Source organism: Eschrichtius robustus, chromosome 14 (genome assembly GCF_028021215.1).
Source record: "Eschrichtius robustus isolate mEscRob2 chromosome 14, mEscRob2.pri, whole genome shotgun sequence".
NCBI lineage: Eukaryota > Metazoa > Chordata > Mammalia > Artiodactyla > Eschrichtiidae > Eschrichtius > Eschrichtius robustus.
In genome coordinates this window covers 40791208-40804919 of record NC_090837.1, presented here as the reverse complement: position 1 = coordinate 40804919, position 13712 = coordinate 40791208, and the positions used below count along the sequence as shown (strand labels likewise).

At 47.3% G+C, this 13712-nt stretch overlaps 1 protein-coding gene across 3 annotated transcripts in view; it reads right to left on the bottom strand.

Annotated features, from left to right (window-relative positions):
- The window catches only part of LAMA3 (laminin subunit alpha 3), a 244295-nt gene that overhangs the window by 135869 nt on the left and 94714 nt on the right, over positions 1–13712 (bottom strand). For 2 of the 3 annotated variants that reach the window (XM_068563501.1, XM_068563499.1), the window contains exons 12-13: positions 7961–8095; positions 558–695 (exon numbers count right to left, since the gene is read on the bottom strand). In XM_068563501.1, coding sequence (XP_068419602.1) covers positions 558–695; positions 7961–8095 — 273 coding nt within the window. The remainder of the gene's footprint in view (positions 1–557; positions 696–7960; positions 8096–13712) is intronic. The other variant, XM_068563500.1, reaches the window with a different exon arrangement.

Below are 13712 nucleotides of genomic sequence, written 5' to 3'. Positions count from 1 at the left end.
GACCAGAGAGAAGCCACTTTGCCTTGGGAAGGGGGACAAGAATGCTCAGCTTAGCGAAAAGGGGTCACCTCTGCCACACTGCTACACAGAGAATTTACATGCAAGTCAAGAAACACAAATTTATGGGGACTTCCCTGGTGGTGCAGTGGTTAAGCCTCCACACTCCCAGTGCAGGCGGCCCGGGTTAGATCTCTGGTCAGGGAACCAGATCCCACATGCATGCCACAACTAAGGAGCCCACGAGCCACAACTAAGACCCAGTGCAACCAAATAAATATTAAAAAAAAAAAGAAAAGAAAAGAAGAAACACAAATTTATAGCACATTAAATAATTTTTAAAATTTTAGGAATAAATCATTTTTAGATTTCTTTTAAGATGTATAACTGGTACACCCGTTTTCAATGGACTCAAATTGGGGAGGAACCAGGCAGATTAGGGTCAAAAGTGTAGCAGTGACCAGTGGTGGGTCTGCAGGTGTCTGCAGGCTTCTTTGGGAAGCTGCCCGCACACACTTCAGAGAGGAACCCGCCCTCCGGCATTCTGATGTCTTCCCTACCTTGGCAGTGGGGGAAATCAGAGGCATCTGAGAGACACCTGTCACACCGTTGTCCTGTGATCCCCAGCTGACACTCGCACTGTCCAGTCACCGGGCTGCACAGCGTCTGGTAGGAACCAAGGGCTGAACACTGGCAGGCTGGATGAAAAGACCTCAGTAAGACCCAGGGCAACGGGGCACAGGACCCGGATAAGAGTACGGAGGCAGGGCCAGAAAGACCCAAATGCAAGTTCCAGCTCCACCTCTTATGGGACATGGAATTTGAAACAAGTCGCTCGATTGCTCTAAGCCTCAGTTTCCCCTTTCTTAAATGGGAATAATATTAGCATCTACTTGATAAGATTGTTGCCAGGATTAGATAAAGATAATACCTAAAAGAGCTGGGTCCAATGCCTGTCTCATACTGAGCAATCAGTAAATGCTGGGGTTTTTTCTGTTGTTAATTTCACACTGACCAAGATTGGCTGGTCGTGGATGAGGATTTGGGGGATGCTTCTTGCATTCAGAAATGGTGCTCATCAGAGGAAGAAGCAGGGAACTGCTGATTGGGGATGTGAGTCAACGGAGAGGCCACATTAATTCTACATCCCACTGGGGATCAAGTGCAAACCATTCCAGTCCAGGTTGGCCTACAGTGATCCCCTCCTTTTTCCCCTCTCCTCATACTTAGTTTCTCAAGGTCAGGTGTAACTGAATAATCATGAAAAAAGTGATGCAGGCAGGGTTGGGAATAGACAAGAAATGCATCCCAGGTTCCCTTCCTCCCCCTCCAGCAGGTGACTAAACACACGTGGATGGAGAGAAGAGATTCTGGACATTCCCCTCTCTACTCCTTCCTACTGGGTCAGGTTCCTACAGGTCCCTGCAGCTAACCTCCCACAGGGTGGCAGTTACTCAGCCTCACTCAGCACTCACTCTGCGAGGACCTGCTTCTGGGGAGAGGAGAGCGGTGGAAATGGCCCACTATTTCCTGAGCTGGAGGGTTTAACACCCTAAGAACTGGAAGGGACTGGAGAGATTATCTCGTTGAATTCCAGGGTTACATAGTGAAGTTCAGAAGTTAAGTGACATGTCTATCCAAGGTCACCGAATTAGCCTGTAGCAAAGGGCTTCAGTCTCTGGGGCAGACACATCCAGATTCAAGTAACAGCTCTGCCACTTAATAGCTGTGTGATCATGGGCACGTTGCTTAGCCTCTCCAAGCCTCAGTTTCCTCTTCTAGAAACGAACTGATGACAGTACCCGCCCCATGAGATCACTAGAGAATCAGCAGCCACAGACAAGAAGGGCAGTGTGTGCAGTGCTTGCTCAGTGAACATTCACTCTTGCTAACATTACTATCGTGATCATCCGAGTCCCCCAGTGCTTGGGATGTGCTCTGTACACCATCCCACGCTGCATTAATGGGAATCAGTGGATTAGTATTCCTGACTTCCAAATTTATATTCAGTGTATGCGGTAAAAAAAAAAAAAAAAAAAAATATATATATATATATATACACACACACACACACACACACACACACACACAACCTTGTTTGCAAGGTTTCAAAAATTCCACACTTGCTGATGCCTTGGGAAAGAAAAGATGAGATAAAGTGCCAATTCCAGTGATTTCTTTGCAGGCATCCTTAGGATCTGTAAAGACCCACATCGTTAAGCCTTGGAGCACAGAGCTCCCACAGGGACGAGACCATGCCATTTTCATTCTCTTTGACAGCACTCAGCCCAGGCCCGGAAGCGGTGAGTTACTCTGACAGTGCTCTTCTGTGATAACAACAGTGGTAGCGTTTACCCGAGTTGTCACTAGAATCACAAAATAAACTCACTGCTGGAAGGGAATTTGGCTCGCTTTCTCATTTACAAGTTACCTGGGACTTCAACGGGCTATGTGACTTGTTCTGAGAGGCCCAGCTAGGAAGTGGCAGGCCTAGGAGCATTTACCATCCTTCCACCCTCCTATTTTACATGCATCCATCCAGCAGACCTTGATTGAAGGCCTATTGTGTTCTACGGCCCCGTGACCAGGTGTCAGGGTGGAGGCAAATATGAGAAACACACATTCCCTGACCACATGGAGCTAGAACTCCAGGAGAGGGGCTAGAGCGTTACCAATATGGTGCCGAGAAACTAAACATAAGACAGAGGAAGAAACGGGCCGAGCGCCACCCAACCAGCGCTTGGCAGACAGCAGGACAAGGACTCAGCCCTTCTGCCGTCTAGGTCAGCATTCCTTCGTGGCCCCATGTTCCCCGCAGGCCTGTCTGCAGAGATCAAGTCCCTCCCCGGGGTCAGATTACTGAGGAAACGTTCTTGGGCTTTGTGATGGTTAATGTTTTCATGTCAGCTAGGCTATAGGGCTCAGATGTTTGCGCAACACCAGTCTAGATGCTGCTGTAAAGGCGTTCTGTTAGACGTGACAAACATTTACATCAGCTGACCTTGAGTAAAGCAGGTTGCCCTCCACGAAGTGGGTGGGCCTCATCCCATCAGTTGCAGACCTTACGAGAAAAGCGGGAGGTCCCAGAGGAAGAAGAAATTCCGCCTCCAGAAGGCCTGTGGGCTCCAGCTGCGGCATCACCTCCTCCCTAGTCTCCAGCCTGCTGCCCTGCAGACTTCAGCCTTGTCAGCCCCCGCAATCCGGGAGCCGAGCCCTTAAAATAAATCTATCTATACCCACATCTATCTATATATACAGACACATATCCTGTGGGTTCTGTTCCTCTGGAGAACCCTAACACAGGTTCTTTCTGCTATTCTTCCTTTAAAGGAAAGTGAAGACAGAGAGGAAACACTCGTGCAGGCAGTCGGGGTAGAAGCAGCAGGAGCCTGGAGCACAGAGGTGGCAGCTCCAGCCAGCATCACGTGGGTGACGCCGACCCTGACTCCCAGGGCCAAAGGGGTTGTCCAGGGAGCCTCAGGAGATGCGGTTACACTCCAGAAGCGAAAACAAAGATGCAGCCTTAAACGCAGGTACATTATTTTAAATCCTGAATTCCTCAATCTGGCATCACACTTCGCATTTCAATCCAACTATCAGTGAAAGTTGTCAGATCCCAAACCCGAACCCCAACACTGGTAGCCTTTTCTCACTCTTGGAAATACTATAAGTCTTTACGAATATTTGAATTCTGCTCTTTGTTTTGAGCCAGGTCCTTCGGAGTTTCTGGAGTATTTTCTTCTCGTCTGCTCCTCACTGTGCTTTTGCTTTAAGACACTTTTATTCCCAAAGAGTATTAAAAAAAAAAAAGATAATAAAGGTCCAGGGAATCAGGGAGCTTGTCTGCTGTGCTCCCCCCAAATCTTCCAGCATCAAGCACAGTCCTGGTCCCCAGTACATGCCAGATAGATGTTTGTTAAATGAAGGGATAAGCAGCTATTGAAATGCTCTTCCAGGTCCAGCCCTGTAGTTCTACTGATGTGCATTCTCTCCTTGACTCTTGCAGCGCTGCTCTGAGAGGTATTGCTCTGAGGAATGCCAGCTTCTTCCCCTGCAGTGAATAAGCTCACAGAGTGAGGCGACAGTACTAGACAACACAGAAACTGCAAGGGAAACAGAGCTCCTTATTGTTTCAGGGGTGCTCTCGTCGCGCGTGATTTTAGAGCTTTTCCTTCTGTTGGAAAAGCAGGCTGGCGCCTTCTTTGGCACTCTTCACTCAGAGCCGCAAAGCCAACATTTCAGTTCCACAAGACTTAGCACCCTCCACTTCTCTGGCTAACTGGACTGAGAGCAGATCAGATCTACAGAAAATCCCAAGGCTTCTTCCGATCACCTCAATGTTCTCCTAGATACACGTTGAATTACAAAGCAAAGGGCCAGTTCAAAGCAAAATTGCACAGAACTTGGCCCAGCCCTATGGATTTTGTTTTCTCCCTTGGAAAGGCCAGGAGGGCTCTCCTGGGAGCATCCCAGGTCAGAAACTTTCCCCTGCTGTGCCTTCTGCCATCTGCCGGTTCCTTTGGCTTCTTCCCGGGGCCAGTTTGTCGGATTCATGAGAATATGCTGACACGCAGAAGGAGGTTAACCTTGCACTGGTAACATATGTTGCCAGGACTTTTCTAAGGAAAAGTCTGCAACTACAACCCAAAGACAAACAACAATGGGGACAGTTCGGGCCCTGGGCCACTGCGGTTTGGGAGCAGCTGCACTTTGAGTGCCTTCAGTGCCAAGTCATGGGAGGACCGCCGTCTCCACACTCCCACCCTCCTGGCCTATGTTCTAAGTGCTGACTAGTTGCTACTTAGCAAACCGCACCAGAAAAAAAAAAGAGGGAGGAGGAAGGAAAGAAGAGGAAGAGAAAAATGAAGAAGGTCAGGAAGGCAGGAATGACGACGGACGGAGAGGAGGAAAAGGGAACAGTAAATCCCCAAAGGACCAAGTTCCCAGAGAGTCGCGGTGTGTTTTGTGGTTGCAGATAAAGAGCTGAGTCAGACGTCAACACAAACGTAAAACTGAAATACACAGAGACAATTCTCTATGTGGCCTCACATCTACGATTTGACTTTCAGCTACAAGAAAAAACTGCAGGGCACTTGAGTGAGTCAAAAACAAACTGAGAAGGAGATAGCCTTGTGCTTAAAGTCTGGAGTAAATTAAGTTAATGCAAAACATAAACGCTGGACTGCAGTTGGAAAGCGCAATTGAGAAGGGTTTTAGACTTCTTTTTAAGATGACTTTTTAAATTTTTAAAGCAATATAGAGCAAAGCCACACAAACATTTTTTGGCTAGAATATACTGGACCATCTGATGTAGCATTTGGGGCCACACTGGTTTGATTCTAAAATTCCATGGGCCAAGCAATCAACTTCATCTAAGAAAGATCACAAAATACTGGGTCAGACCTTGATGCTAGACCAGATTCAGATTTCAGCATGTCTGGGCTTCAGCCACTGGCTTCAACGCTGCCCCCGAGGAAAAAATTTAAAAGATCACAAAAGCTGTTAGAAAAAGCAAGCACTAGAGAAGGGAGAACATCGCTGACAGAATGTAGGAGTATCCCAAACGCTTCCAGAGCCTAATTGTTCAAATCTGGAAGAACAAACTTTAGGGCACACCTCTACACCCCGCCAGGAATGAGGCTGCCCTGAATCTTCTCCTCCTGCTTTTGTCCGACAGACCTCGTTTTCACTACTCTTAACCTTGCCCGCTCCCCACATAAGTCCCTCTAGACTTGGCCCCTAGTGGACCCTGAAATGGAAGGCCTCCATCCCGTCTCCCTCCTGCTAGTTCTTCTTCATTTGGTCAATGAGAGATTCAGTGCCTCCAGCTTAAAATAGAAATGTAAGCGCCCCCAACTCGTGTTCCAAAACTTCATTATTTGGGATGTCTTTAAACAGAAACAATATATGTACAAGGACAAGGTGACCACACCAGACCATAGTGCCAGCTCAGCACTGAATCTGCCTCTAGTATGATTCATACAACTCCAACATAAGCATCACCTGTACTGAGGTTTCCACAGGAAATGCACTGGGCATTCCAAATTCTAATACTGAACTTCTCTGGTTGAAGTCAAGGCAGAGAAACAAAAGATACCCCTTCCTTTCCTTACCCTTCCACCCGCCAGGTGACCTAAATCTCTGGGCAGGGACTGCCGAGAGCTTCTGTGGCCCGAGAGGCAAAGGCTGAGAAGTGGGGCAGAGGATAGAGGTCCAGGACACGTCAGGGGATCAGGAGGAAAAAGAAGGGCTTGGGATATGGCACACAGACATCTATGCAAACAGGGAGATCAACCAGGATTAAGGCTACAGGCTCTTAAAATGATGTAGAGGAAAGTATGAGGCAGAGAAAGGAGGGTTAAAGGAATAGCAGCTACCGTACAGGTGAGTGCTTCCCGGGCTCTAAGAATTTTACACATCAGTACACACGTAACCCACACAACATGTCACAGGGCGGGCACTATTACCAGGAAACTGAGGAACAGAGGGGGTAAGAACTTACCCAAGTCGATAGCTAGTGCGAACCCTGTTCTTTGCCACTTTGTCTCCTGCTTCGGGTAGGGACCTTCCTGCTCCTGCCCCACTCTCCCAGCTCCTTAGTGTGGCCGCCCTCATGGGTGACATGCCTCCGTACCGATGCTACCCTCCTCCTGTGCTCAGAGGCTGGAAGCTAGAAACAGCACTTCCCAGATTCTCCTGGAGCTGGGCTCTGGATGCCAATCGGGTTTTGCAAATAACTACTTGAATAAGATTAGAAAGGCTGGGGCTTCCCTGGTGGCGCAGTCGTTGGAAATCCGCCTGTCAATGCAGGGGACACCAGTTCGATCCCTGGTCTGGGAAGATCCCACATGCCGCGGAGCAACTAAGCCCGTGTGCTGCAACTACTGAGCCTGCACTCTAGAGCCCGTGAGCCACAACTACTGAGCCTGCGTGCCACAGCTACTGAAGCCCGCACGCCTAGAGCCCGTGCTCCGCAATGAGAGGCCACCGCAATGAGAAGCCCATGCACTGCAACGAAGAGTGGCCCCCGCTCGCCACAACTAGAGAAAGCCCGCATGCAGCAGCGAAGATCCAACACAGCCAAAAATAAATAAAATTTAAAAATTTAAAAAAAAAAAGATTAGAAAGGCTGAGCATTTCTGCTGCTGTGCCCTGGCTGGCTTCCTGGGGGCCTTGGATGGCCATGGAGGCAAAAGGACCGCAGTCCCCCTGTCCCTGAGCTGCATGGCAGGAGTCTGGGCTTGACACCAGGAGCCTCTTTGGAAGCCCAGCCTGGAGCCTGAGTCGGTGAGCACCTAATAACCCACAGCAAGTCCCTGCTGGGTTTAGTTCCGGCCCTGAGCCCTGACTGATCACCTTCCCTTCTTCTCTCCCCTCATTTTCCCTACGACGTTAGCCACCGAGGAGAACAATGGCAGGCAATGGGAAGGAGGCGGAGGAGAAGAACGGGGGCAAATTCATTCATTCATTTGCTGGTCACCCAACATTTACTGCACATCCATCATGCTCTAGGGACTGGGCCAGACTCCTCCCCTTCCCCTCCAGCGCCTTCAGTGACTCTTACTAGGATGGGGGACTAAGAGGCAAACCAAGCCTGTGGCTTTGTGTGTGCCGTTCCCTCTCCCGGAACACCCTGCCCCCCGCCCTTGTCTACTTGGCAGTTTCCTCAACACTATGCAGGTACCACTTCCCGTCCAGAGCCTGGATTTGTACCCAGGTGCTGACTCCAGAGCCCATGGGCTTGACCACCTGGGAGGAGGAAGAGTAAGGCTGAAAAGACAAAGGAGGGGAGGTGACATGGTCTGGCCCTGAGGACAGTCACATGTAACATACATATGTAGACCAGGGGCTCATTTATTAAACAATAGGCCACACAGCTCTGCCAAAAGGAGCCTCTGCATTTCCTCAGCGGTAAACTTACCTCGGGAGACTGATGATCACTACGTACGTGGGGCCCACTTACCTTGGCAAATAGGGAAGGAGTAGAAACCCCAGCGGCAGGCATCGCACCGAGGGCCCCCCACCCCGGGGCGGCACAGACACCGCCCGTGGGCATCACATATTTCGGGGAGAACTCCTGCCAGGTTACAGTCACAGCCTGCGAAGGGGAAGAGATTTTCAGAGGGGTCTCCATCCTCCATCCCTTCACCCACAGATTCTGAGTAATCTATGGTTTATATACCTTCCTAACCCAGAAGACTGCATCTTTAGGGGAGTAAAACATCTCTCCTGGAAAGATCAGAGATACCGTTCAGAAACACCCAGGACAGGCACTGGTTTGCAAAGTACCTACAATCTTCTAGCATCTACCCCCGGGGGAACAATTTTTTTTCCCCAAACTGAGCCTTGTTTAGTAAAACTTCAACTTCATAGATTCCCATCGAATGACAATCTTGAATTAAACATATTCCTACCTCCATTTTTCAGAAGAAAAGAGATGAACACACATTTAGCCCTAATAAGTGCCAGATGTGGCTTTGGGGGACCTCACTCGGCTTGTCTCAATCCTCCAGGCAGAGCCCTTCCCAGCAGGCAGGCTGCTTCCAGTCCTAACCCAGCACCTCTGCTCTGGCCAGCAGGTAACACCCCTCCCCTGGTTCCCTCTCAACCTTCAGGTCTCGGTCAGGAAGGCCTTCCCCACCCAGTCTATACCAGCAGCTCCCCCTTCCTTCTCCCACTCTCTATTTAGCTGTGTTAGTCTTTCACACTTTAATTACTGAAATCACTTATTGGCCTCATGACTGACTTTGACCAGTGGAATGAGAGGAAGGTGCTGCTGTGGGATTTCAGAGCCCAGGTCACAAGAGGCTTTGTGGTTTCCATTCTCACCCTCTGGGAACCCTGAGACCACCAGGGAGGTACCCTGTCTGACCTCATCGAGGATAAAAGGCCACATGGAGAGAGACACCGAGCCCCAGCAGACCCTCCAGCAAGTCCGGCAGAAAGACTGCCCAGCCAAGCCACAGGATTGCGAGAAATAACCCTTATTGTTTTAAGCCACTAAATTTTGGGGTGATTTGTTACATAGCAATAGAAGAAGGAAACACCTATCAAACTGAAAACTTACGGAGAGCTCACCTCAGGACTCCCAACTGCCATGTACAGTATGTCTCAATCAATAAATATTTCTCAAGAAGACAGGGCTCTTGCTTGACTTTATTATGGATGGATTAAATAATGAAGTCAAGCAAAAGCCCTGCAAGATAGGTAAGCATTTTATAGTTGAGGAAAAAGATGCTCAGAAAGGTTTTTTTTAAATAGATCTTTATTGGAGTATAATTGCTTCACAATACTGTATTAGTTTCTGTTGTACAACAAAGTGAATCAGCCAGGTGCATATATATATATCCCCATATCCCCTCCCTCATGAGCCTCCCTCCCACCCTCCCTATCCCACCCCTCTAGGTTGTCGCAAAGCACCAAGATGATCTCCTTGTGCTATGCAGCTGCTTCCCACTAGCTATTTTACATTTGGTAGTGTATATATGTCTATGCTACTCTCACTTCGCCCCAGCTTCCCCCTCTCCCCACCCTGTGTCCTCAAGTCCATTCTCTATGGCTACATCTTTATTCCTGCCCTGCCACTAGGTTCATCAGTACAATTTTTTTTTTTTTAGATTCCATATATGTGCGTTAGCATAAGGTATTTGTTTTCCTCTTTCTGACTTACTTCACTCTGTATGACAGACTCTAGGTCCATCCACTTCACTACAAATAACTCAATTTCGTTTATTTTTATGGCTGAGTAATATTCCATTGTATATATGTGCCACATCTTCTTTCTCCATTCATGTGTCGATGGACATTTAGGTTGCTAGAAAGGTTAATTAACTTGCCCAAGGTCACACAGCCAGAGGAGCTAAGTAGGGCTTTGAACCCAGGTCTGTCTGATTCTAAAGCCCATGCCCTTTCTATGATGCCAAGAATACAAGCTGATAACTGATTTTAAAAGCTGTGTTCAAGGTATGTTCCAGATTAGTGTATGTATTCAAACCATTCTCATATTTAAAACATCTACATTTCTATCAAGAACATTAGCATCGGTGGGAAGCAGCTGCATAGCACAGGGAGATCAGCTCGGTGCTTTGTGACCACCTAGAGGGGATACGGAGGGTGGGAGGAAGACTCAAGAGGGACGGGATATGGGGATATATGTATACATATAGCTGACTCACTTTGTTGTACAGCAGAAACTAACACAACATTGTAAAGCAATTATACTTAATAAAGATTAAAAAAAACCAAGAACACTAGCATCTAAACCTGCAACATGGTCCCTTGAGGAAGATCCTGAAAGACTCAAAGATCTGACTGGGTTCCCCCTACTTCTCAAGGAAGGGAAGTCTCATGCATTTCAGAAAGGTTTTCTACAAGGGTTAAAATAATAGATAATCTGAAAAGTTAGCTAAATCCCACTCCTTCCCTTTGCCCTTTTTCAGGTAAAAGGTTAGTAACAAAGTTGTGGAATTATTTTTTTACAATAATTAAGAAAGAAAAGATCAGGGTAAATCAGAGCAACTTTACAGTCTTTGCATAATCTCTAACTTGTTTATACTTCAACAGTCACCTAACTTGACAAAATGGGCATTGGATGTGTCCAAGGGCATATTCATCACAAGAGAAGCCTTGGAACCCAGGCTGGCACGAGCACCGCCCTGACTGTCCGTCACAGCAGCTGTCCATCACAACAGCTGTCCGTCACAGCAGCTGTCCATCACAGCTGCCATCCATGAGAGCTGCCATCCATCACAGCTGCCATCCATGACAGCTGCCATCCATCACAGCTGCCATACAAGGTCCCAATGCCAGGGGCCCACAGGCTGAGAACACCTCAGGGAAATGCAAAGGTTTACTGTCAATTACAGTCTTGGCATTAAACCAGGCATTGGAATTCAGTAAGCAACTTGAACTTTACAATGGCATTGAAGTCCAAGGAATCCTGATTTACACCCACTTGTAAACAGAAAGAAAGCATCTAGTGCCTATGCATTTCTAAATTTGTTTCTGAAATTCACTTTTTAACTTAGGCATGGTTTCCATAGTGCAGTGGTTACCATGTTCACCTGACACATAACTTATGTGGCAAATACTCCTACACGGTGCAGGAGCCAGAAACCTCTGAGGTCCCTCACTTCTCCCCCACCCTCACCTCCCACACCTCCTCACCAGGCCGTAGTGCTTATATCTCAGGAAAGCGCCTGCAATCCTCCTCTCCTTCCAGACTTCCAGAGCCTTCCTCCAGGACCTCATCCTCGTTTGCCTGGATTATTTCAAGAGCCTCCTGACAAGGCTGTCTGCTTCCTGTCTTCTTCCAATCCACTCTCCACACTGGTGTCAGGAGTGATCTTTCTAGAACGCCAATCTTTGCATATCAATTTCCAGATTAACCCCTCAACGGTGACCCAAGGCCTTCAGGATGCAATCCAAAGTCCTCGACATGTGTGACACAGCAGACCCTTCAAAATCTTCAGGCTGCCAGAGCCCATGAGGCACCTCTATGCAAACTAGAAAAAGGTGTCTCTTCCTCAAGATGCTTTCCTGTCACTTGCTGTAAAATCGTCACCATATACATACAGATCTGCCACATCCTCAATGCCTCCTCCTCCTGGTCCCAGGAAGCCCTTCTAGAACCTCTGCCTTTTCCCTTCCTCCTTTCCTTCCCTCCTCCTTCCACTGTTCCTTCCATCCCTCCTTCTCTCCTTCCCACCTGCCTTCCTGCCTTCCCTCCCTCCCTTCTGTAAGGAGCTGTAAAGATGCCCCTTGTGTTTGCTCCCATGGCTCCGTGTTCTTGCCCTGTCATAGCATCAACTCCTGCTGTTATAACTGCTTGTCTGTGTGTCTCCCACAGGCCTGGGGGCTTCCAGGGAGCAGGGACTGTGAGCAGGCAGCTGCCTTGGCCATGCCTAGTATAGAGGAGGTACTTAATAGGAGTTTAATGAATGAAGAATATGCTAAATATTCAAGACGACAATTCTCTTGGGTAAACACCATTCCTTGAATTTTATTTTATTGGCACAGAGCTGCCAAACCGAGATATCAGAATTCACCTGTTCATCTCTAAGCTGTATCTGGCTTGTTTCCACACCAACAATGAATACCCCACCCTGCCAGGCAGGTGAAATGCCCAGCCTGGGGAGAGACAGCAGGAAGGCATGCCCTAGTGGCGGTCTCCCCATCTCTCAGAGTTCTCATCATTAGCACGTGCCCCGGCCCCGATCACACTGACGCAATACTTTGGCAATGGCAAGTAGCTCCTTACAAAGTGATGGGGGAATCAAAACCTTTTCATGGTATTTGTCAAGAAACCTCTGGGCAGCCATGTCTTCAGGCCAAATGGGCTGCTTTACAAAATCATCCCAAGACTGTATCAATCTCCTAAGGTAAGCACCTAGAGTCTTCCTGCAGCTGTTGATTTTGCTTGTCACCGCTCTTTGTTTGAACTTGGAGGAATAAAACTGTGCCCATGCCCAGCGGCCAGTGTCCTCTAGAGTGAATGTTTTGTGTATCCTGTCATTTTCAAAAAGAGCCCTTGAAGATGTGTCTACTAAACATTGACTTCCTAACAATAAATGTTAAGTGGTTATAAATGATCACTTGGACCCAGAAAATCCAAATAATATCTAGTCATGAAATATAACGAAAAATCTAAAAACATTCTGATCTGCAAAATTGTTCTGTCCTTTTGCTTCATGTCCCCTTTGGTTCAAGTGTCTGGAATTAAGCCTATGGATTTTCTAAACCAGTAGTTCTCAATTGGGGCTGCACACTGGAATCTCCTGGTAAAACACCATTGCCGGGCTGTGGAATCCCAAACTCAGAGATGCTGATATAATCCCAGGATCTATAAACTATGGCCTGAGGGCCAGATCCATCCTTGTTTTAGTAAACAAAGTTTTAATGGAACACAGCCAAGCTCATTCATTTATCATACATACTGTCTATGATTCTTTTCATGTTACAACAGCAGATTTGAGTACTTGCAACTTTGCCTACAAAGATGAAAATATTTACTATCTTTATCTTTACAGGAAAGTCTGCCAACCACTAAATGGGAATTTCTACTAACTAGAGCAGTTGTTCTTAACAAGAGACATACGATAGAATCATCTGGAAAACCTCTACAAAATACCAGCTTGAACTTCACCCCTGGAAATCTAGATTTAAGATCTGGGGGTGATATATGCCATCTACAAGAGACCCACTTCAGACCTAGGGACACGTACAGACTGAAAGTGAGAGTATGGAAAAAGATATTCCATGCAAATGGAAATCAAAAGAAAGCTGGAGTAGCAATTCTCATATCAGACAAAATAAACTTTAAAATAAAGACTATTACAAGAGGCAAAGAAGGACACTACATAATGATCAAGGGATCAATCCAAGAAGAAGATATAACAATTGTAAATATTTATGTACCCAACATAGGAGCACCTCAATACATAAGGCAAATGCTAACAGCCATAAAAGGGGAAATCGACTTTAATACCCCACTTTCACAAATGGACAGATCATCCAAAATGAAAATAAATAAGGAAACACAAGCTTCAAATGACACATTAGACAAGATGGATTTAATTGATATTTATAGGACATTCCATCTGAAACCAACAGAATAGGGCTTCCCTGGTGGCGCAGTGGTTAAGAATCTGCCTGCCAATGCAGGGGACATGGGTTTGAGCCCTGACCCGGGAAGATCCCACATGCTGCGGAGCAAC